Genomic DNA, 26,904 nt, shown 5'->3' on the forward strand with positions numbered 1-26,904 from the left:
TTTATCAGCCTGACAGGGCTAAGCTGGGCTTTGTAAAAAGCCATTCCCAATAAATTATAAAGCAGCAATTTGTATAGTCTCACACTGACACAGACTGTCAGTACTGCAGTGATGTGTTCTCAGAGAATGTTCGTCAGCCTCCTTTCAATTAAATAAGAAATAAGGATTAACAGGTCTATTATCGACTGGACAGAATGGTGTTTCAGCTCTATCCCAGAGGTTTTACTTCTTGAGACAGCTGTCATAACAAAGCTTTAAATATTATAAATGTATCAGAGTGTAAATCGCATAAGTAAAAGCAATATTCAGATACAATTTGAAATAGTCTATAAAGACAAAGCTGATACATTATTTTGTAAATGTTAAATTGAATGCAACAATACTAATGATTCTTTGTTTTTAAAGCACTACACTTTTAAGTTCCTCGTATGAGATATTGCTATTAACTAACCCCATGCCTTTATACAAATTTACAATAGAAAAAGAGAACTGGAAAGAGAAATAAAGCAGGATGAAAGCATGTTAAAGCACAGGTAAGCATTGAAAAGACCAGAGAGGCATAGTAAAGCATACTAAAATCACATGGCAAACCATGATAAACTGTAGTTAATACATAGTATAACCAGGGTATTCACCAGGAGACTCCTATATATTGGACCCTTCTCCAGGACATCTCCCAGGTCAGATTTTCTCCAGTATTCTACTGTTAAACCCCCTTATGTCAGCAACGTTTAATGTCTACAAAATTCATGGCCAGTTTGTGACTACTGCAATTCCCATCTGTATATAGCAGGGTTTAGGACCCAAGAAAGTCCTGGGGCAGGCATGTATTTAGTGCACAAGGCCACGCATATATTTAGCCATGCACCTGCACCCCCCCCCCGACAGGGGAAACAGGAAAAAAAGGTATCACGGATTGCCCCCCCCCCCCCCAGCCCTCACAATTTTGTATTTTCAAAAGTTTGCATGTATGAGATTTCAGTTTAAAAAAACTCAATGTTGACAGGTATGCATCAGATGGCACAGACATTTACCATTCCGAATGACTGCAGCTACTATAAAAAGGTAAGTGGGGAATAAAACATGTTTATGCTACTAGTTCTTACTTATGCAACACAATCAAGAAGCAGTGACTCAGAAATACAAATGTGTATATTAACTGCAAAGTCTGTTCACAATCCACAGCATTAAAACGCTACACCCTCACTGAACAGAACAACTTTATCAAACATGCCCTGAGGGAAGACATCATTGAATCTTACTGTACAGCGGCCCATTTATTTTCATTGTTTGAAGCCACTTGCATCAGGGTGCATGGTAATGTCTACAATCCCGCTCAAAGTGTATGTATCAGGCTTGCTCATTTGTCATCGACAGGCCTTTTAGAAGTCCCTTAAGCCCACTTGTTAACACATATCACCTTCCTGTCATTATGAAAGATCCTATAATTGAACTATCCCCTACCAAGCTATTCCTTCATATTTCTTGACATTTTTTTATTTTCGTTCCAGAAGTGAGGCAGTCTTGCACTAGCCTTCTATAAGTGGCTGTGGTTGAGACAGAAAGATTCTGGATGGGTATCTCAAGCACAATAGAAAGAAAGTAACACTGATGTACAGGTAAGTAAGCTGGGCTGAGCTGAGTGGGGGATGGAAGGGGTTGATGCAGGGATGCCAGAATCACTGTTAAGCCCTCTTGAGGTGTCGTGGGCTAGTCAATGAAACACAGAGGATGGAAGGTGCCCACTTGAAGACCCCAGAGATGTACTTTACTTAGCTCAATCCTGACGGTTGTCATGCTGATGCGCTGGGGAGACCCCACTGGGGTTGATCCCCAGAGCCAGCATCGCAGCCGTTGTGTGTGCTGATTCACTGGGGAGGCAAAATGAGCTGATCCCTGGAGCCAGCATTACACTTCAGCAATCAACACCAGACAGAAGGATATCTACATCATCAGATGGAAAACAACGCAAATGGATGGAGATGCAGATGGATCACATTAGTTTACTGTTAAGATACGTCTTAGTTGGTGCTTATCTTGGCGAGAGCCGAGTTCAAATCAGCATGAAGTTCAACATCTACTCTCATGTAATTGAAATCAATCAATCATCTTAATGTCTAGTTCAATGATTTAAACACTGGCCGCTATAAACACTGGAAGCCTTTAAGCCACATGTATGGGTTTAGCTTATTGATATACCTACAATTTCTACTGCATATCAGGGACCTAGAGGGATACAAGTGGTCCAGAAATAGATGGAGCGGACTCAGCAGGCCAGTTTAGGCCTGCTTTTAAAATATGAGCAATTACAACATTGTGGTGATGTCATCAGTATAAAAAAACAACTCAAATTACCAAACAGCTTAAAAAAAGACACATTTTCTTTGATTTTAACTTTATTTAAAATCACAGATATTCTAGGTTTTCAAGACATGTGTCAAAAAATAAAAAATAAAAATTACAAAGACTTTTTTTTTTTTTTTTTTTACCTTTTCACAAGTTTACACATTGGTCTTAAGAAATATTGTTCCTAAACACCTACCGATACCCAAAATGGCATAATTAAAAAAAAAAAAAAAAAAAAAAAAAAAAAAAAGAATTTCTCCAAAATATATTTTAGGGTTGTAACATAAGGATCTGTCACTCTTTCATAAAAATAGCCCCCATGTTGCTTTTGTTACAGTATATCAAAGCTGCACCTCCCTGTCAGGTGAGTCTGGACAAGATAAATAGGCTTAAAGCTGGCATTCTACCACCATTGAGTGTGGTATATTTATGGATGATATTTATTCACACACAGTGGTTATGAAGAGTTCCCATCATAAAGCTGTCACCTATCATATATCTCTGCACTCTCCAGAACCAGATTCACACTGACTTCCCATGTGCTACTCCAGCAGTGACCTAAACAATCAAGTCAAAAATCCACTCCCCAAGGCATTTGTTTTCCAATCCAAGCAGGATAAACATACCCTTCTGACAGAGCAAACACAGCCTCCACAATATATGAAACAGCTGAAGAGGCTTGTCAGTGGTAATAAATGCATTGACAATTTAAACAACCGAAACCTGATTAGAGGGCTTTAGTCTGGAAGTTGACAGTTTCGTGAAGGTAAGTATGGTATAGACAAGGTCCGCTGCTAAGGTATCCAGGTTTTAATGTAATTAGACACTGGTAAACAGTGCCTTTATTCAAAAGTTTGCTTTCCTTCTGTTTTGCTATTTTTAGGCTAGACATTCTATCTGAGAGTTCCGAAGTCATCTACCTTGTGGTAGTGCCCTGTAAAGAAACTTTGTAATGTACAAAACTATGAAACAAACAACTTGAGAGTGTTTAAGAGAACTTCAATCACATGACGGATGTTTGATACAAGTTTTGTATTGCAAAAGGTGTTTTTCTGCTTTAAAAAATAAAACAAAAAAACAGGAGTTAATTAAAGACTGAAGTAAACTCTTTGAAAATATGGTCCGATTTCTTCCTAAAATAACTTGTTAAATTATACCAACCACAGTGGCTCTAGTATTTGTAGCTCTTGTTTTGTTGGTTTACCATTTTTCTTTACATTTGCCTCGACCTGGCTTTGAACTTGAGTTTGTATGGTGAATCCTACATACCCAGATTGTACAGTCCACATTCTATTCAAATTATCGTATGTGGCAATATCACCTGTCAACTCTGCCAGCCCCAACTTTCTTTCTATATGAAACTGTTGAAGACTAATGTTTACATGGCAGGAAACTTTCAAAATGCATCTTTATTATAGTTATTTATACTGCAAAAAGTAAATAAATAAATAACATGCATTTTGATGCCATACGCTGGCCTACCTAATACCCTGTCAATTCATTGAAGTGAAGCTGTTGGAAAGTCAGTGTCAATGCTCTAGGCTATCCTCTGTCTGTCCTTGTGGGTCATGAGAACCATGATTCTTTCCTTCAAAGGTTGTTAAATTTCCTAATTTTTTTTTTGGTCCTGTAAATGCCTGTACATGCTCGCTCTTTTGTGAGGTTATGTTCATTTTTTCCATTTGGTTATTGTCAAGATTTTTTAGGTCCTTAAAATAGCTCTGTTGGATTTTTGAGGTAAGATAAAGAGTAACTTGTTCTGGAACTGCCCCAGTGGTTGTAAGAAAAAATATATTTTTTTAATATCCACTAAGGGCGGAATGTTGCAGGGGGACGTGTTCATGGTTATACTTTGGTGTACCAGCTGTACTCAGAGAGAAGACATTTTTGAGAGCTCTATTGAAGCCACAAGGGTGAATAAAACTTCTGAAATTGAAAGTCATCAGAATGCAAAATCTGAAATAGAAAAAAAAAAACTTCAGCCTAATTCATGCATAAAAGTGAGCGCCGAGTAGCCTTCATTAGACCAGAACTTACTGTAGCTAGATTTTGACATATTCTTATACTTAAACATAGTAAACAAATCTTAATAAATAAAAAATAAAAAAAATCTTACTGTAACAGTCACACATAATAAACAGATGTCTATTCCACAATCTGGTAGTGATAATAAGCTGAATTCCAAACTTTCTAATTTACATTCAGAACATAGTTTGGTTTATATTAGCCACTTCATTCTGAACTATTTATTGTGAATATAATGGGAATAATAGCCTGTATGTAAATATGCTGAGTAATTCCTGGGAGTCCTACACTTGCAAAGAGATTAAACAGGTAAAAAAAGAGCTTGAATATACAAAAAAAATCAATGGGATTTAAAAAAAAACGGGCAACTTAAAAAATATATCGACCTGTAGGTAGGTTGCCTGCTCCAACCCTGATCAACACTGACAGTTCAAATGCCACTACTTGATCAGAATATCAACTGAGGCCACAATTAAAATCTTACCCTGCTGTGCCAGCTGTGAAGTTAATGAAAACAAAACAAAGCAAAAACAAGATTTCCTTGTTGATATGAATAGTCAGTCATTCATTCCAAACCAAATCCAGGCAAAGTTAGGAACAAAGCTTCCTCTTCTTTTTTAAATGAAATGTGACAGTGGGGTAGAGTAACAATGTTTGTACCAGCCGTCAAGGACATAGAGTGTTCTTGAAAATGTCAGAGGCCACTCCTTTAAATTACACAATGTCCTACAATTAAACAGAACTGTGTCCTGAAAAGATACTGAGCCTCTCTGGGACTGGCTGGGCTGAAAAGAGCATTCCAGATAATAAGGATGCAGTCCTGGTGACAAACAGCTGCAGCGAAGTGCAGGAAATTGACACAAACAACAAGGTTTGAAAAAATACAATTGGAAACTGAAACCTTCGCAAAACCATCACTAACAATGAACACATAATGCACAGATTCAGAATATGAAAACCAGTGCATAACTGGCTATATTAAGAATTTTTATTTGTGCTCCACAGTGAAGCACATACAAAAAAAACATGCTACGAGCTGTAAGGTTATTGGGAAAAATGGAAACCTATTCTGAGCAAACCGTTTTAAGAAAGTAGAAACAGCTTGCTACCAATAAGCCTCACCATGGTTAGTCTAATTTAACAAGTCAATTTGAGAAGATATGGAGTAACCATTTTCCAGTTCAGCTTCAGTTTTACCCCTAATGAAGCTATTAAAACATTTTGAGTTTCTCTAACGTCAATTTAGCCCTTTATCCTCTGTACAGCAGGGGAACAAAGGGTATATATCCTATTCATCTTATTTGCAGCACATGAAATCACCACACATTGACTCAAACACATTACTTCATGCTCTCAGCACCCCTGGTCTCCTTTCTTCCAAAAACATACAGCAGCATTCGGATTTCATTATTGAAGTTATTAGCATTGTTTATTTTTATAATTATAAAAAAATGACCTTTAGCATTCTCATCTTAACAGACATGTGAAGATATTTTTATCCTCCTTGTGGATGCCCAAAAATAAAAAAAGCATTGTGTGCCCCTGCTTTGACCTAGACTGAAACATTTCACTAAAAAAGGGGATTTAGATTTAATGACTTTTTGCAAAACTGTTCATGCTTCGCTCTCGGGCCTGTCTCAACAAATAATGTGCAAGATAATGATTGCTGGTAGCCAGGGAATACATAAATATATAACATAAAAAACACAAAATTACATGCAAGTGCACACATTTCACAGGGCGGTGGGACCTCTTTAAAAAGTGTATTTCTCATGGTGATTCATTGTCAGGAGATGAAAATACCAAAGGCTTTACAGTAAGGTGATTTGAATATGGAAATGTGATGGAAATTCACAGCAGTTCCTCTAAGCACCTGAATACCTTCTCAAGTCCCCTTTCTACTCGGAAGAATCAAACTCACCTCAACTACTTCCTGGAGTTTGCTATTCACATCACACTCTCGGAACTGTCAATCGATTCTCACGTACAGCCTGATAATTCCAGCTATTTAGAAAACAGATGAAGACAGATCATGCAGGACCTTCTGAAGGAGCCAGGAATCAGTGAGAAATGTCCCCTCCCCCCCAAAAAATAGAAAGAAAAGGAACTGCAGTTTGCCACATGGGACTTCATAACTGCAAGGTAGAGGGACAGAAACCTTGGCTTGAGTACAAACTGTTGGCAAGCAGCCGAACATTAGGGTCACGTCATAGGTAATGCTTTACAGACACAAGCTTCCCTGACAATCCAAATAAGTAAACTACGAAACTGTAACGATATGCACAGATATGCAGTCTTCTTTGAGACAAACACTTTTTACTTCAGGAACAGCACACCATAATATGTTTTCCATCTCGCTATTATAAACTCTGTGATCGCATAAGCAGAGGTTAATCGAAATTCACAAGTCCATAATAATTAGATTTTTTTTTTTGGTTTTACGTTATCATTTCAATAATAAGTTCATTTTATTGAGCCCTGATCCTCAGGGGAGAGTAATCATCAAAACAGAATGCTCAAGCATAACACTTCAGGAGGTCTGGGTTCTGAAGTGACAATTGTCTGTTTCTGCTGAAGACAGAACCGGGACTGAATGGCAGGAAGTTTTCAAGTCAAGACTGAGGTGCTACGAAGGACAGCTCAATGCCCTCTCCCTATACAGGTTAGTAAGGGTTATCGACTAGCTGCGCAACTGACTGCCAGTTAAAATTCCCCCAGAAAGCCTGGTCGTGATTTCACAATAAATAACCTCTCATTCAGACTAAGACCAACGGAATATTGCACCTTTGCTATATCTTAAATAAAAGTAATGCAGTAAGATTATTTGGAACACAATCTGTACCCTTTTACTGATACAAGATCTTCTATTGAATGAGTAACTGAGAATAAAAGGCACATACCTGTAATTGTAACCTTTTGAAATTGCTTTATATAGATTTGTAGACTTTGGTTATTTACTAAGTGTATCAATCTCTATCAATCATAGACCTTTTATGTGCATTAAGGCGGAAAGCCTTAATATTAGATGCCACTATTTTCGTCATTGTAATCAAACGTCTAAATGATGTACAATGCATCCCTACCTAAGGCATCTGTAAATAAGAAAGATGACATGTTCCTGGGAGAAGGGTCACTTCCTTACAATGAGTTTTAATAATGAATGGGTCATGTAATGTCCATCAAACTGTTAGCAAAGTCAGCCTGCAAGATGTTTTTACTGAAGTTTCTTTTAATAAATCCCATAGATCTGATAAAGAGCAAGGTGGCTGACTCAATATGCTACATTAAAAAAGCAGAAAGGTATCTTTGATGTATGTTAGAGCTTATAAAAGTATTTCAGTCAGTACCAGTAATATTATTATTAATTTGGTATCAGATAATACTTGGCAAATATTGACTGAAGTTGAGGGTTACAGTGGAAATCTGTTGCCCAGAGAGTTGTAGAAGTGACAGACAGCGCACAATAGAATTTGTCTGAGATCATCAGGTCAAGCTTCCCTAAATACTTGGCCACTGTGTTTTTATAGAAAATCTAGAGGCAATTTTCTGAGTGTCCACTGCTAAATCTTAAAAGACTTCTGATTCATAGCAGCCCATGCAATTTCTTCAAAACTGTGTCACCATAACAACTAAAGGTGACAGCATGAAGCATACTGCATCAGCCTTGTTGCACATCAAATGAATTTGTCTTCGGTCTCCAGATACCATTTAAAAAGTTAACGCAGTACATATCAAAAGTGTGCAGATTGCAAACAGATGCTGTTTGCCTCCTCCCTTGGGCTGTAATGCCACAAGCAGCGAAACATGCCCCACATATAAACATTGTAGTGGGTGTTTTCATGGTCTTTCACTCAAAGAGAGTAAGCTTAATAGAATTTTCCTTGGTGACTTTCGCATCACTAGAGAAGATGTTGTCAGTATAAAAGATAATACATTCCTGAGTAAAGACATAAACAATTTGAACACAATGTGTTCAAGTTTTCCTTCACTCATGAAGGACTTTCTACTCCATACAAAAGCTTGACAAAACCAAGTTGCTTGTCTTTGCAACAAATGGGGTGTCCATATTTCAACTTGACCTTAGCTGAATGTAAATCCATAGAACTGGCCATTGTGGAAAGCTCTGAGGATATATATCCAAGCTATATTCATTACACAGTCTGGAATAATCCTGTAGTGCAGGAAAAGTGTCTTTCTTTCTCCCTCTATAAGAGCGGATGGAATTGTAACAATATAAACAGATCATATTCAGTATGGAATAGCCTATATGATCAAAGAATTGAAAAAGTGCAAAGCTTTTTCATCATGTATTATAGAACATGTATTACAATAATTCATTTTAAACAAAGCACAAGCATCAATATTGCCCTGTACAGTATACAACAAAATACAGGTTTCAAAAGAGGCCCTGTGTACAAACAGGTCTTCAGCACTACCATAATATTTCATTTGTTTCTTACATATGGAATGTTAAAGCTGTGAAGAGAATGCTATTACTTAAATAAAAACATCCCCTGTATCACAAAAAAGCCCATTCATGCAATGTGCAACACAAGAAGAAAGACACATGCAAATTAACACCACCAGCACAGAGAGTGAGACAAACTAAGGGTTGTTTCGCAGTAAAAGTTGAAATAGCAATCTAACCGTGCCTACGGTTACACACAAAAATACACCAAAAATGGTATACAATGCACAGGTTAACGTGTATAGTTAGATATACAAAACAAATATCCAAAGGGAGAAACATAAACGTGATTGACATTTCATACAAAAGATCTATTTAGCACATCTTTATATGGTCGAGCTTTATAACATACTTGTGTTCGTTAAAGAGTAAGTAGCAGAGTTTTTACACCTATAACTTTAAAGTCTGTTTCAAAGCTCTTTTCAAAATGTCCGCTCTAGTGCACTGATAGTGTAAGGATTATTGCTCACATTGTCAAACAGGTAACACAGCAATAACGACCCATAATATGGTAAGGAACAGAAAAGCCAGAATACTTGTTATGTTTTGTTTTCGTTTTTTTAGTCGCTCCTCCTGCAGTGATTCTGATGACAGATCTCAAACCCAAGTGCACTAGAGTGGACATTCTGAAAATAGTTTTGAAACAGACTTTACAGTTGTAGGTGTCAAAAGTTGTCACGATGTTAACAATGAAAAAAAAAAAAAAGTACAGGTACATTATTTAAACAGTTGTAGCAACACATAGGGATGTATAACGCTATATTTTTTCAGAACTCCACTACTTACTCATTAAGAGATACTGTACCATGAGCAAGGCAGACATCGTGAATAGGAGGTCAAGGACACATCCCCTAAGGGTGTATACATTATACCTGTATTGTTTAAAACCCCCAGATAGTTGAGCAATTCATTGTACAGGGGATGCTTCATTATCTGAGAATGTATTAAGAGAATGATAAGTGCTGCACTGTTGAAAATGAGTAAATAGGTCAATGAAAAATAAATGTTAAATGGAGTTTGAAAACTGAAGCCGCAGCAAAATGCCATTAGAGGGAAAACAATACAGGCAGCTTCAGACAATAAAAAGCAACTCCAGTAGCACCTAATCAATATGATAATAATAAAAAAGAAATTGTCTCTTGTTTACCTAAACTATGCCTACATTTATATATCCTTATACCAGCTTTTAAAAAGTATCAAATGACAAAATAGCAACTGTAATTAAAAAATAACAGAATGGTTATGGGCACTATACTGTATGCATCATTACCAATAAATAATTGCTATCATAGGGTTTGTTACTTGTAATGTTTTAAAAGACACTATAAGGAAAACGTTGCCACAATTAAAACCCTGGTTGGTTTATTTTAGTAGTGAACTGAAAACATTTACAAACTTACTAAACAGATGCCTTCCCATATCACTTGAGTGAAGTGCTGACAACTGTTCATATAGACTTCTGTGTTCATTAACAGTGCGTTTACACAGTATAGGCTTATTTAGACACTCAATAAATATGCACACATTAACATACACTGAAAACTGCTTTAATACATTTTTCACATGTTTCTTTTTAACAACCAAATGTTTTCGGCACTGTTCTTTGAGCTAGAGGGAATGAAGCATGAATAATGCTCGATGGAACTTGCAGTTCTTTTAACACATGTTCATTTTAATAACTTGCTGTTGAGGCTTCAAGAATTCCTGCAGACTCTTATCATTAAACAACACATGCAATGTGGTGGTCTTTAGTGGATCATTAGTCCCCCTTTTTATGATGCTCAGGCACAAATTATGGAAACAACAAAAGCTAGGGATGGGGATTGTACTGCCCATTCTTCCTCACTCCAATCCTTTACTCACTAAATGTCTTGGTATCCCTGAATAGATAAACGTCTCCTCTTTAAAGAAATATGCTAAATATTTTAATGAGCAAGATATCTAGAACGGTACTCCAAAATGGTCTCATTTTTCTAGGAAAGCAATACAACTTCACATGCACTTCACATATATATATATATAATATATATATTCAGATAATATATATAATATATCATATATATATTTAACACGGCAGGGTGGATATTAACCCCCTCCCTGCCGTGTTACACATCCTCCCCCATGTCTTTACAAGACACAGGTCATTTAATGGCCACCTCCTTCCTCCCTTAAAAGACCACCCACCCTCAAGTCCACAAATGTAAATTTTCGCCCTCTTTCACGAGGGGGCTTGAGGATGGGTTGATCCTTCCGGCGCTTCCAGGGAAGGACTGCAAACCAGTGACACGGAACCCCACCGGGAAGACTGGGGCTGTGGTGGAGGTGGGATCTTCACCTCCTCCCCCTTCACTGTAGCCACTGGTGCTAACTCTCGCTCCATTGGCTGTAACTCTTGCTCTGGCCCCTTTCCTGTCTCCATCTCTTGTTCTTCTCCTTCTGAGCAGCGGTGTTACTATTGATCTGCTCGATCAATGCTTTTAACTCAGTGTCCATTTCTGGGTCTTTAGGGGCACCACACACGCTGCCACCATATGTAACAGGACTGCAACTCTCACATGGTTCGTTGCCCCTTTCAAACAGGACCCAGGACACAGAACTGGATTTTTTCAGCACTGGCGCGCTATTTTTAATAATACACCAAAACAAAATAAACAAACACAAACAAACACCTTGCTCCTTCGGAGCACTAACTACACTTTTGTTGCAGGTCCCTGATGAGCTCGCAGGAAGGATACACCTGCAGCGCAAATACATATTTTTTTATGATTGCTCGGGAACAGAGCACACTTTCTACTCCCTTCTACTCAGCAGTCTCGAGTAGACTGGCTGCTGACTATGCAAACACGGCACCTGGTCCTAATATACAATAATCCCCCAAGGTGATAATTAAACAAATTAAATAAACAAAACGTGCATTCGCACATGTTTTTGGCAGGGAGGATATTAACCCCCTCCCTGCCGTGTTGTTATATATATATATATATATATATATATATATATATATATATATATATATATATATATATATATATATATATATATATACACACATATTCACTTTTACAGAAGCTATTTACTCTCCAACTTTCTACAGGTTCTTTGATGAAATCAATGATGCAGCATATTTCTAAGAAATAAGTGGTTATTCAGCTTCCTTGTTACTGCATGTAACAGGGTGACATGTTACATGCGTGGGTAGTCACTGGAAAATACAGACACAGACACAGAGCATTGGTGTTGATACGCCGCTCAGGCGCGCAGATTTAATTTGAACACCAAACTGACACTAGGGTACCAGCGATGGTAGCCCTAGTGTCACATTTAATAAAGAAATAAAAGCAAAAACAAAAGCTAAAAATAAAAGGTTGCCACACAAAGTGACGAGTGCTAGTCCCAAAACAAGGAACGTCTCGTCCAGGAACCTACTACTCTATGGTAACCTTCTCTGTCCTGTTTTGGGATCCACATCCCCTAAGCTGACCTACTTCTGTTCTGTTGCTTCCGAAGTCCCAGCCTCCCAGCAACTCTGGGCTCTTCTGACTGTCCTGGCTGGACAGAGCCTTCACAGGCAGCGTCTTGCAGTTTAAAGGATCCCGTGGTAGCAGTTCCTGCAGCGCAGACACTCCCAGCTTCCCGCTTCCAACTTCCCGCTTCCCGCTTCCCGCTTCCCGCTTCCCGATTCGATGTAAACAAACACAGTGCCAGTCTGTGTGTCAATGGCGTTGCAATCGCCCAGAGTTGTAGCGCAGCCAATTTTTGATCTCTGCGCAACATCCCCCGGCACGCCCCTCAGTCAATCCAGACCTCACAATTATCTTAGCTCAGGGCCAGTCTGCCACTCAGATGATTGCTTAGCAAAACGTTGCAGCTGATTTAAATCACAGGCACAAACACACTTGTGCAGGAACCAGCGAACCCACTCCCTGTCACACTGCCATATTCACATCAAGATCCCATCAGGTCAGACTGCCACAGACCATTGGATAAATGAATTACAGACTCCTGGGGTGTAGCAAGAACACACAGTATCTTTGTTCTTTGATCTAATCAGGGGGGCGTTGTAATAAGGGACTGGCATCGTGACGCTTCACAGGACATTATCTAAATGGGAAGAAATAAACAGGCTAGCCAAAGCTGATTAACTCTCTAATGAGGGAATAATCTCAAGCATAAGCCCAGCATACAAAACTCAGTTGTTTTGAGAATTGTAAGGCATTTTATTTGGAATTGTAGATGGCAGAGTTTCCATTGTTTTAGTCCTCACTTCCACAAACCTGTCAAAACTTAACAAGCAATCTCTGCAGTGGTTTAATAGTCTATCAAGCAAAGCATCCGGAAAAAGAGTGCGTTTTATCAGGCATACAAAAAAGACAGCAGCACTGCAAAACAGAAAGAGTGTTGGAAAGTGCTGGCAAGTCAAAGTTAAAGAGTTCAAATTCCACATTCCTACGGACATTAAACAAAACCTGAGAAAGTTCTTCCAATACAAGAACTGGAAAACATCTAAGGGACAACATGGGAACTGCATGACGAATCAATGACAAATGTAATAAAGGAATAATTTCTACAGGTTTCACTGGTGAGGATGTCAAGACCATGTCTTCTGTATAAATCAAACAGAGTATAAGAGGCTCTCGATATCAATAAATCAGCCAGTCTGGACTTTACTATATACCCAAATGAGCTTAAAGAAACCAGGCAGGCTATTTCCAAGCCACTGATTTTTGACATAACAATAAATACTGGATATGTCCATTGAATGGCCAATTCAAATGTGGTATTAGGAAAGGTAGCTATTTAAATGATGGCATGCCTGTGACCATTAGATTGAAGGAAACTAAATTAGATTGAATGCTAAACTCAGTGGCGACTGTAAGCTGAAATGTACAGTGTGCCTCTAGGAAAGCAGTTAGGGAAGTCAATGTGTGTTTCATATTGGTTTTCTGATGACCTGAGTAGTTCCAGAGGGCAAGTTTCGCTCTGCTTGAAGTTCATCAACTGTAAACAATTGTAAGACAGGATATACAAGTGAAATGACAGTCCTGTAGCACGGGTCAGATCCACTAAGAATCTGAATATAAAACAAATGTACACTGTTTATCTGGCAAAATGAGGCAGCCATGTGGAACCAGGGTTCCGCGATCAGCTGTTCCTTTCAGTGTTGCAAGCTTTAAAATGAAATTCCACCAATTTGTGGGGGAGGGAATCAATATTTTTTATGGATTTCAGATTGATGATTTTAGACCAGTGAAAAAACTAAAATAACAAATGTCTCTTAGGTTTATAACTGCTGCAAAGTAAATGTTAATAAAAAACATGTTTTGCTAAATACTTTACACTATACAATTATGTTTATGGTTATCTTCCATGCTTACTAATTATTCCAGCAAAACATACTTCTGACAAGACTCCTCAGGTTTGATTGGGGAGAGCATAGTAGCATTTTACATGAAATTAACAATAACAGTGAATCATACAGAACACACATACTAGGATATTAAACAGTACAGATAATTAAATACTAGGGAACTCAAAATAGGTAAATTTTAATTGAAATGGCAAGTCTATCGTAATTATAACAGCAATCATTAGTTTCAGTTCTATAGGAATTATGGCAACTAGGGATGGCAGTCTCATTGTAGTTATAAAACCAACTGACAATCTATAGATATGTTGGGTAATTACTATGTAACTGCCCTATAATTCATGAAATGGACTAGAAGGGAGTATATTACCTTGGCAATTGGAATCCTTTACCTATTGATTGTGTTACTCAATATGCTGCAATTCACAGAGCTTGAAAGTGTATAACTGTCATAATGATAACATTTACAGGCAACCCCCTCCCCCCATTATATTCTCTTTCAAAGAACAAGCAATACAAAGGCAATGCAATGGTTCTATAATAAAGGCCAATGATAGCACAAATGCAGCTACAAAGATGTATATGTTCTAAGACATTTCGATTTTGACACACCAATTATAACAAGATGAACAGACAATGCAAACTGGTAATCCATTGTAGTGTGGTACCAGAGTGGTACAGTATCAAGATGTGTTAGTAGGTCAATCACTGTTTGATTGCAATGGTAAACCATATTTAAATAATGAGGAAACATTTTGTCTAGTACGATAATTCCATCTCTGGGATCTGGCAATACTTTAGAATTGGAGTGTTATAATTTAGACCTGTCGTCTATTAGTCTTAGCAATTCACGCATTTGATTGACCCAGTAAATTCCTCAGATATCTGACTTATATTGCTGCTGTTGAGAATTAGTATTTTACTATAAAAAATGTGTTTTTGCAGCAGTGACTCTGAGTAGAAACACTGTGACTCACAGTTTAAATTGACAACACATCACATTGTGATCTGATATTACTGGGGAGGGAGGATTATTCAGCTTGCATATATATCAGGCTGGAACCTTGCATCAAACATGCTGCCCACACTATAGTCTCAGTCTGCTGCTGATAAACAAAAAGCCCAAACATCTGCAACACCACAGCACACACTTGTATCTACAATATTAGCTGTAACTCACATGAATTTGTTTTGTAAATGTATGACACATGTATTCAATAAAAAGCTGCATACCTTGTACATTTTAGTTATTATGTGCAAGACAGCAGATCTAACTGTGATAGTTCTAGGGTTGACAACATGTGCTTGTTTTAGAGGCTGGTAGCTTTAAGGAATGGTTATGTATCCCTCCAGAACAATTTAAACACCCTTTAGACTCGTTATGTCAAACTGTGACCCAACGTCGTTTTTGGCAGTGTTATGACAGGTGTCATCTAACTTATATAAATGGAAGATGGATTCTGAATATTTTAAGTGGAGGGACTAGGCTTTAGAAAAAGCAAACCAACAATGCGTGATGTTAGTTCATTTCTAAGTTACCTAATAAAGAAGACAACTGGAGAAAGGTAAAGAGTTCTTTTTTAGATCATCATCGAATTGTAACAGGCAGCTGGTTACATTTTAACAATGGAAAACACAATGTTATCAGAAGAAACTGATTTTATATATTGATATGTTGGGTTATGCGTTGAGATGAATGATTCGGAAGTGTGATTGGTGCAGATGAATCATTTTTCAGGGTCCACCTGGGGTTAGACTGGATCTATGCACTTAGTTTTGGTCATCATCCTGGGTGTAATAACGGAGGGAAGTGTGTTTACCAAGTGGTATGAGTATAGAACCAAGAGGAAGGAAAATCTAGGTTCAAATCCAAGCTCAACTGATAGAGCAGGGGTGGAAGTAAGACTCCTATTGCATATCAGGTTTTACTATGTGCTTGATTAGCCACAGTGTTTAGGTAACAAGGTCAGGTGTGTCTTATCAGACTCACACTATATAGTAAAACAAGGAATGTTTCAAACTGCTACACAATGTGAGTCTTATGTCCATCCCTGTGGAGAATGGAAGCAAACCATTTGAATGATCCGTCAAAATATGCATACAATATGTTAGTAACAGCCAATAAAGTATAGTGTATACTGCAGCCCGAAGAAGCTTACTTGAGAGGGAAATCGTGAAACTATGGATATGAGAACTTTGGGTTTGGAATAGTAAGCTGCAAACCACACAGACAATCTGTCACCAGCACCAACAGAGAAGAGAAATGAAAACCAATCAGTTTAACAATATACATAAATACATAATAAAACTAAACATGAAATGCTGTGAGTCATGTTATTAATGATTGCTAAATGGTGCAGACTAAGTAACTGCAAACACATTAATGCAATTTGAATTTGAATTTGACTTCCTCTTGAATTTGACCAGCCACTAAACAAACCAAATAGAGAACATTTCTGGAATGGTGTTTAGTGTTCATATGCAATTTCTGTGTACCCCATTAATAATAATGAATTACAAAGCATGGATCAGAAAGGGTGGAAATGACCAGGATATAGATCTGGTTTCTGTGTTTGGAATGGACATGTTTTTTGAGCTACAGAACTGAACCTGTAACTATATGAAGTGTATTTCTAAAAAGGTTGGTCAAATTCTAGAAACAGTAGTGAAATACCACACTATGTACTCTTCTTGTTTTTTAGAATCCCTTTGTATATCATTGTTTCAGTGGCTTTTTACAACTCATCACAACCTAAAAAGGGCTCTTAAACATGTCTACTCTCTAAGTGAGCCTGGTACACCAGACTAACTATTAACCTGTTTCAGTGCAACACTCTGCCTCTAGTGGACAGAAGAAATACATCAGTAAGCAACATAGAACTAGTATTTCCAGAACATGATATACAAAGTGAATCTAATCAAGAAGATGCATGCATTAGTCAACTGTGATGTCCATTACTCATCCAAGTATCTTAATGCTTTAATTACAACATTATTTCTTTGTGTGCTTCTTTTGTTGTATTGTAGACCAAGATAACCCAATTGCCTTTGCCAAAACATCAATTTATAGATGAAATTCTGTTAAAAAGAACTGAGTAAGAAAAACTAAAAGCACACACCTTTGTCACAATTTGTCGCTCAACCCTTCCATGAATGCAGACCTACCTAATGGCCCACTGTCTATTATGGCAGGAAAGAAGCCATTGCTTAACAATGTGAAAGGGCACCCCCTCATATCCTCAAAGCTAATGATCAGAAAACATCAGCCTAAGGCTGTCATCCCACACACTTCTACTCATTCCGATTAAAATGGAGTGCAGATGCACTCATTTAAACTTCTCATAAACTGCAACACAAAAAGAGATCTTAAAGGGAAGGAAATATGTGGAACATATGATGATGATGATGACACTAGGGTAGTGAGACTTTAAAGGTGTGTTAATCAAGGCTTTGAAATCCATTCCTTATTCTATCCTTACTTTTTCATTAGCAACATTATCACCCAAGATAAAATAAGGTGCAGTTTAATCCTTTAACTTATGCAGAACAGTAGTTTGATTATTTGACAATAAAGAGAAGAACCGAAAGCCCTTAAGGAAAACAATAAGCAGACAAGTAATTATGTTGCTTAAATAGATTTTAACACCCTGGTTATCTCTCATTTTAATTCAATGATTGAAGTGTTGCTGTTCCAGGGTTTGCCAGGATAATGCCAGAATTCATCAGATACTATATTCTTTTGTCGGACTGGAAAAAGCTGGAAATACTAGATTTCAGTAGCTGAAGCTGGTCAGTACTGTAACACTAAGATATGGGCTTTTATTATAGTTTTTATGTATCCTGTCCCTAAGCGTTTGACCCCCTTTGAGAGTTGCCTACTGAAGGCACAGACCATTTGTGATAGGCAATAATCCAAGGGTGTTTCTAGCATTCACTTTTATTTGGAAACTAACATCTATTTTGGGGTTACTAGCAAGTAGGTGAAGAGACTATAAAACAGATTTTACTGGAAAATCATAACATGCAAGAAGATCCCATTGTTTTTCTGCATGCAGATCACGTCAGGCTATAGGCTACTAAATTATTTATTGTGCAACTTTACGTTTCCCATTCCCTCTAACTTTTTTGCTCTTCCTTTGACACATAGCGAGGTCGTAGGCCTGATGAATCCTGTGATGAGTTTCTATACTGCAGTATAAAAGACAGAATAGATGGAAGTACAAACCTCCCCAGCAGAGCTAAGGGGCCTTGGGGCTGAAATTGGTCCCCATGGCAGTGTTTATATTCTAATTATGTTATATTTTTCCTTGATGTCGTCTAGCCAACAGCTCACCCACAGTGGTGACTATCAATATTGCATTATGATTTTCATCCATTCTTAAAGGATATTTTTATCTAATGCTTACGTTTATTTATCTGTTTATGTAAATGCAATATTATGCCTGCATAATTCTGTATTGATCTTTTTTAGCTGTGCTTTCAAACTGTTCCAGAAATCTCTCCAAAATTTGATTTTCTAAAGTTATGCGGGGAAGCATATCAGTGTTGGACAGGGCTCAATGCTTTGGGCTTTACTGCATGGCACCTACTCATTATATTCCTAATGAAACATCAGTGATCATGGACATGGAAGCACCTGTCAACTGAGCACAAACTCAGTCCTTTAGGAAGACACAGGTTTTACATAACAGGAAATACATGTCCAGGATGGCGCGTGAACAAGTGTGTGTAACATAATGCAGGTGATTCAATAAACTTGTTCAGAATATCTGAAAATGCCAAGGAGATCCTGTATGCTTGTCATTACAGTGCACCCAGACTGGATACAGCAGTCTGAATCTCCCATCTTTGCTCACCACTTGTCTGGTTTTCTAATCAAGGGAGAATTATTTATTTGTTTGAATTAACTAAACAAGTTGCACTAGCCCTAGTATAATATGACACTATCATCAATCAGCAACCTCAATTAGCAGTCTTGTTCCAAGTGGGTTAATGTGTTGATCTCAGATCTCAGAGGGAGTTTTTTTTTTTTTTTTAATGAAATCTAGTATTTGTATCTCTTGCATGATTGCAGTTGTCTGTGGTTAGAAAAGGGAAACAAAATGCCAACAACTGGAGATTGAATTAGATGGTAATGCCAAATCAAAAAGTGTTCTTCTGTCAGTTACAGTTCCAAATTTAAAAAAATACATGCCAAAAACACCCTTTCAAAAAAACTAAATACTGTAGGACATTATAGGAAACTACATTTTTCTAGACAGCAGCACAGCATCTTTAACTTAAAAAATATGTATATGATTTAACCTTAACCTTTATGTTTCATATATTTAAAATATAGCTTAATTATATGTACCATGAAGCCCTATATATTTAATTTGTATACACTTGCTTCAGAAGGGGGAGTAAGTAGCATCTGTTTTTTTTTTTTGCATATAAAATTGTAAATATATATTTTCCAGATGAGATTTATTTTATATGTTAATAGTTTAAGAAATGCAGTTTTAATTGCCTTAAAAAGCATGAATAACTATGGCTTCTTACTGAGAAAAACATAATTAAAATAGTCTAATTAAATTAAATTGTTTTCATGAGATACTGTTGAGTTTTGGAGAAATTAAACATTCTTTGAAGGCAAACTTTATTTAAAAAAAAAAAAAATCACTTCACCAAATTAATATTTCATATGAATAAACGGGTAGTTGCTCATAATGGCACTAAATTGTACATTGATCAGTATCTCAAGGAGCTACCATGAAATTGTAATGCTAACGATGTACACTGATGCTATTGTATAGTATCTATTGTTGTTATTCAACCTATGGATTGGTCATGAATTTTCTAGGGCTTGAGAGGTCCCACAATCTAGACAATGGGGCTGTCTCTAAGAAATCGTTGTTTAGTTCTAAATCAAACTGGAATGTGTTCTTACTCAGCTCACTGGTGGCTGCAATCGCACTGTTATTGTATTTTTAATTTCTCTTAAAGCAGTACCAACCAATGCCTTAAAATCCATTATATTACCTCATATTACTATATCTAGAAACGATCCCTTGTTTAATTATCTGAACGGTGGCAGCTAAATTACGCCGCACTAATATTTTCACTTTCACTGTTTATTTATTGCCGTGGGGGAAAACACCAGCGGGATTAATATAGTTATTAAAATAGATTAAGATAAGATTAAGATAAGCTAAATGTATTGTTACATCAAGTACTAGGAGCAGCAATATTATGAAGCTGAAACTACCTTCGGGGAATGAAAAGCATGATGGGATGAACTGTGTACAATTGACTAATAAGGCACTATGACCACTTTAAAATATACTCAAATTGGAATTATGTAGCTCAATGGTGACCTTAAGCTAATATGTCGCCAATGCTTTGAAATACGTTTCAAAGTGAATTTCAATTACGTTACCAAACTAGCCTATTGTAGTATACACAATGGCTATCCAGTCATTGCATATATGATGGCGCGGTCTCTCATAAAACACTAGTCACAGTTCCTAACTAAACACCACACAAGATCAAAAACGTTCTGAACCGTAATGCGTTTCATCGAGCGACAACGTGCTTGAAAGCAAAGCAGTTTAAAACTAAATGTCTAATTACACTCACATTGAATACAGCAGAGGCTTGTTTTATTATGCAGAAGACACATTGAACGTGTATTCCAAAATACCTCAATCATTTTTTTTTTTTTTTTTTTTTTTTTTTGTACTTCAACGAATAAAATACACCTCATTCCCAACCCTAACCGAAGGACATTGAATCAATAGGAACAGAGGGTTTCATTCTGTAAACTTTGAATCGAGATGCTGAACCTGTACCGTGCTATTTTCAAACCAGTCTCAAAACTAAAATTCCAGAATTATGTCACTTGTATTTACAGTCCTTGCTTGAACAACACAACGTGGCACACAAAAATGAAAGCCGGTGGTTTTACTCGCCCGTAAAACATCCTGCATAAAAAATTTAAAAAAAAAAATAAAAAAAAAATGCAATTGATGTGACCTGGATTTGAAATATTTAAGAAATGGTCACTTCTCAGAAAGCTTGTGTATATCATTAGTTCGCATTAAGCAAATACAGTAGCATTTTAAATACCTGCATTTACAGTAACTTGGCACCAAATTTAACTTGGCTCAAGTGACATTTCCATGCCACTGACCCGAGACAGTTCACGGACTATATTATACACAGCATTACTAATGAAAAACACCCATTATGTGTTTAAAACAAACCATTCTCAAACGATAAACATTTTCTTCAAAAAGCAGGATTGCGTAGCTTTGTCTTTTAGGCGGCATGCCAGATAGTAAGTACACCTGCAGTTTTAATAATAGCATCAGAACCAGCATTTCTCAGCACCCTCACCTTCATCATGCATTCTCTGCAGACACAAAACAAGGTTTTTCCTCCAGCCCGGCATGGCACAACTGAAGACAAAACAGTGATTCAAATGGTATGCAGAACCGATATAATCCACACGATTCCTATCTGAGCCGGTGTATCTGTAGCAGAGAATCAGTGAGCGGTCAAAGGTCTGTTCATTGATCCACTGGGTAGCTGGCGACTGCCTGCAAGTGCTGGACGCGTGTCTGCTGTAGCGGTGCTCCAGTGATTCACTCTGTGGATATTGCTGCCACGTTGTGGAATAAAGTAACATGTATTGTAGCATCGGGAGAAGGGAAACAACGTTTGAACAGAGCATGAAAGTTGAAAGTTACAGTATGTCCAATAATAATAATAATAATAATAATAATAATAATAATAATAATAATAATAATAATAATAAAATAATAATAATAATAATAACAATAACAGCGTCTTAAATTACTCTTAACATGAATGTTTGTTTGCTTTGCCGCTGAATTATACTGCTGCACTTGCCACAGTAATGATTAGTCGACAGAGTGGCACAGTAGCATCTACCACACAGCCTTGACAAATGATGCCTGTTTTATGCTTTATGGCACAGTAGTAGACCATTTGACAAAACAACAGATGTAAAATATGACAGCGCATGATTTTATAATGGAGTTTCAAATGAAAATTGACAACCCACAGTTAAAATCTGAAAACAAAGTTGTCTGGCAGAAGTGATAACATGTGCATTGTTTTCGTCTTGAGAGCTGGGAGTGAAACTGTGTTGGTTTCCTACCTAATTCCTTTGCAGTGTTGTTAAAGGGTAAGTAGCTTCATTTCTTTAGTACCTTTACCTGACTATTGCATGGTGTTTTGTAATCATTCTGAGTGGTTCTGGGTTTTGTTTCTCCAATACTGAGCTATTATTATTGTACTCTAATGAAGCATGTACCTGCTTTGAGCTGGTCTAGCAGAGCCTAGTAAATTCTAGGACTGTAAGCTTTCTATAGCCATTTAAATCATTCCCCTTTCACGCATGAACTATTGAAAATAGCTGAAAATAAGGTTTGGGGCACATAGTAAATATATTTTTCATTGAAATCCATTGCTTTATATGAGGTCAGCATGCATGTGCTTCTTCCATATGTGCCAATATAAAGACTAGAATAGATTTTTTTTATCCTTTGCCATGCATGAAAGGGTTAAAATATTTAAATCCGCTGCTGTGTACATCGATTGAATACATCAAGTTCCACCATTGTCTTCCCACACTTCTGGAAATCCATACAACTCTATTCTTTCTGACACCTTCACACAGCTTTTGACACAATACAGATTCTGGTTTACAGCATAGCTCCCATCATGTAATCAATAGTGCTTTTTCATCAAAACCATCACAGCGTGGGGTCCACAAAATCAATCTTCCTGAAACTGTTTAGCGTCTGTTGAATATGAACAGCAGTTCAGTTCCTGAATTAGAACCTGATAGAAGAGGAACTGATGTTTCCTTTGAGGAAAAAAAGGTCAGGATTGGAAATTTTTTGTAGTTTTGCTGAGTACCATCGGAATAATAATGTCATTTGATTGCTTTTATATATTACTATTTATATTGTGTTTGCAACCACTCTGAGTGCCAGCTTTCTATGAATCTGTCTTTACCTGGCTTTGAGCTTGCTTTGAGCGTGACGGAGAATACTACATTCCAGGACAGAACACCCGTCCTCCTTCCATTTAAATCATGTGACATCTTTAGCATTAAACCTGGCAACCCCACCTACTGCACTCTACATGTATATAGAAGTAGAATAGATGGGGCTGGCAGTTGAAAGGTCACAGTGCCACATGATGTGAATGGAACGAGAAGGCTGTTAAGCCCCTAAAGATCATCTAGACAAGCTCAATATTGAAGCAACAGTAACTATCCGCAATAAAGAACTCATGTAAAGAACTCAGTCTTTATTATAAGTGAAGCTATTTATTCTTCAAGTTCAGATAAAGGGAAAAGGGCTCCTATAGCATTAATTGAGAATCCGAAACATATTGTGGGTCAAATAAGTCACACGACACTGTGACGTTGTTTTTTTCCTCTTACAGAAACTAGACCCAACCAAAAGCAAACTCCCTACCTGATCCAACTTAACCCCAGTATTTCAGTACATATATCAGATGAAGTCCTAATCTCCAGCTATCCTGTTTATATTTAAAGCATACAGCCAACCAATCCATTAGAAATCCCTCAAATCTCCTCCACTTGATGCATGGCCCAGAGGGACAGCGAGAGAAAGGGAAAACACGACACCTGCCAGTAGCCAACGTGCACATTCCTCATTCATTTATTCACAGTGTAGCTTGGAAGCTCAGCACAGACTGTTCGTACATAATGATGTTTAAGGAGTTGAAGGGTGAGGTTGAGAACAAAGACTAAAGCTACATAGTTAGAGTATATTTAGTGCGTAAGTCAGCTTCATTGGACATGGACAAGACAGAGTGATAGTTACTGGTTACTTTGTAGTTTGTACTGCAGTTTTACCAAAATCATTAAACACATTGCAATTTAAACCGTGCTGGTGGAAGCAGTAGATGACATCCAATATAATTGAATGCTCATGCTTCGTTGGAGAATCTACAACCGGTGCTTTCAATGTAAGTGTCATTATGGTTAACAATGTTCTTGAGGATGGCGTTCGCTTTCCAGTTTTCTATATTGCAGATACCCTGTATATATTACGTCCCTGGAGCATGATAGGTCCTCCACTCCACACATAGGATGCAATATATTGGGGGATGGAGAAGGCCAACATTGTGGTACATTTTTATAAGGACAAAAACCTTTCCCAATGTCATCTAGCCTAACATTTGTGGGTGTGCTATACTATTTTTTATCATACTTACAGCCTTTACTTGAATAGTATCCAATAGACTGTGCTAACACATATTCTCTCTTTCCTTACCTAATGCCAGCATGCATTTCGTGGACAAATTGGTTCCGATGATGGACCAAAAACAGGTGTGTATCTGTTCACAATCCTTGTGATTTGTAGATGTGCTGTTTTAATTATTTATTTTTTTTTTTTTTTTTTTTTGTAAAAAATATATAATAACAGTTTGTTTAATAACATAATATTAGGGTAATACATTGTTAAGGTTGTTTTAAAATTCTTGAATCGAGTGCTTCTCTATGTAATAATCACTTCATTCTTCATGTACTGTATTGTGTGTGGGTGTAGTCATTTGTAATTCAAGGTAAGGTCAGGTAAAGATATGTTTTGAGAATTTAATTTGAAATCTCCTGAACATTTTAACATTTTAGTTATTGTATCCTTTCAATACTCTGTAGGGGTAGATTATTCAGAAAGGTAATTTTTAATGAAATTGAACATTTTGCTGATGGCCTTTTAAAGCAGCTGTAATGAGCGTGTTCCATAAACCATAGCGATTGTGCACTTCTTTTCTCTATGTAGATCTCATAGAAGCAGTGTTGAAGGATAAAAATAAATCTTTCAGCTAGTCTTGCCTTTCCTTGAAACAGGAGTGTGAAACTGTCCCACACTTTACCACCTTCTTCCCTGTTATTAACCAACCAGCTGACATACCTTAAAGCCAGTGATGTTTTAACCATGAAAACGCTGCAATGATGTACGGAGGTAAAACAGTAGAACACTATCTGCAGGTCAGACTGACAGCTTCTTTGGTCTTAAAATTGAAAATACACGTCCGTTCTATGACAATGGAAGTGCACAACCAGTAAAACTGATGGAATTATTGTATTAGCAATACCACTTGAATTATATTTCCTTTCTTTAAAATACACTTTCATTGTGCTAGACCTTTTCAATATCCACTACATTCATTAGGTTTTCTCCTATTGTTCCTGCTTTGTTTGTGTGATACATTTTGTACGGTAGCAGTGCTAACATGATTAAAGTTAGGAGCACATCCAGGTGGTAATTGAACTTAACAAAGCCTTCTATTTGTCAGAGAAATCTGAATAGCCAGTACAAAGCTGCTTTGCCTTATATAAACATAACGGAGACCTCTCTGAGAGACCTACTGTACAGTAACACCTCAAAAAAGCAGCCACTTGTCTTAAGCAACTGAACATTTTCAATCCCCTTGGTGCATGATGTAGGTGTTTAAACTTTAAAGGGAATATAACACACTTAGGAGTACTGGGATGAAGGCCTTGCAGTTTTGGGGACTTTTTCAATGTGGACAGGTACTAAATAAACTATCAAATCTTTGATTCAAGTTAAAAGCGATGGACAATGGCAGAGAGGTGGCCGAAAAAAATAACATTTTTTAGACAGCTATTATGGTTAGTAAATCTGGTATGCAGAAACAGAGCTAGCTTATGAATAAAGATTCCTACTTTGTGATTTACCTCAAATCCCAGAGCCGAGTCACTTGAGATCCCACTGACTCATTCCCATAAGGCACATCCCCTCATGAATAATGCTGGCTCTTCACTCATGCTGTTCCAGTATAGATTAAACATCTATGACATACATCTTGTTGAATAGAGAAAATAAATAAAACAAAAATTTAAACACAAGGGAACCGACATAAATGTGGACTAGTTGACTTGCTTTGCAACTATAGACAACCCTTTAGCTGAGTATCCTTTTCACAATTTCAGTGGTACCCACAATCTAGACATGCAAAATGACTGTAGATGGGACTTTTGTTGGTCATTTTAACTCACTCAGGCTAATGGTTAATGGATCACCGAATAGACTGTAATGCTTGTTATCAGAAAAATTCTAAAGAAAAAGAAAGCTGAGTTGCATTTAAGATATTCGAAATGCACCTATATAGGCTATCCCATGGGAAAATCAAAAGAAACCAAGATCGTGAAATCTGAAAAGAACCAAAGAGAATAATCAGATATTATGTACAGTACATTTATCTAATGTTCTTATATAAATGTGAGTACAATATAATTGCTAACAAAAATGGCAAAAAGAACACACAACTCTCTATGCTTACGACAAAATAGGAACATTTTAGCACAGTCTTGTGGCTACAATATGTATCACAGAAACAATCTAATACAGAAGAACAGTGCTAGTGCCAAAACAGCAAGTGATATTTGGGATGCTGTCATGAATAACTGTTCTACTCTGATCTGGTAGAAGGCATCTCCAGAATACTGAAATTATTCAGTACCCATGTTAAACAATAAAGTTAATAAAATATTATTCTGAATTGCAAGTCACACATTTAATTTTTTTTTTTTTTTCATTACTAGAGGCCTGCCTCTTTCATTCTCCATCTCCCGCAGTACAGTGACAATCAACATATTGATATGAAACGGGAGGTACTTTTAATTCAA

General features: G+C 37.1%; 1 protein-coding gene across 1 annotated transcript in view; it reads right to left on the minus strand.

Moving 5' to 3' along the window:
* The window catches only part of LOC121329058 (glutamate receptor-interacting protein 2-like), a 185,404-nt gene extending 163,663 nt beyond the window's left edge, over window positions 1–21,741 (minus strand). Inside the window, exon 1 of the mRNA XM_041274343.1 lies at window positions 21,582–21,741. Coding sequence (XP_041130277.1) covers window positions 21,582–21,636 — 55 coding nt within the window. The 5' untranslated portion in view covers window positions 21,637–21,741. The remainder of the gene's footprint in view (window positions 1–21,581) is intronic.
* Window positions 21,742–26,904: the final 5,163 nt, after the last annotated feature.

This window comes from Polyodon spathula, chromosome 16, assembly GCF_017654505.1.
Source record: "Polyodon spathula isolate WHYD16114869_AA chromosome 16, ASM1765450v1, whole genome shotgun sequence".
NCBI lineage: Eukaryota > Metazoa > Chordata > Actinopteri > Acipenseriformes > Polyodontidae > Polyodon > Polyodon spathula.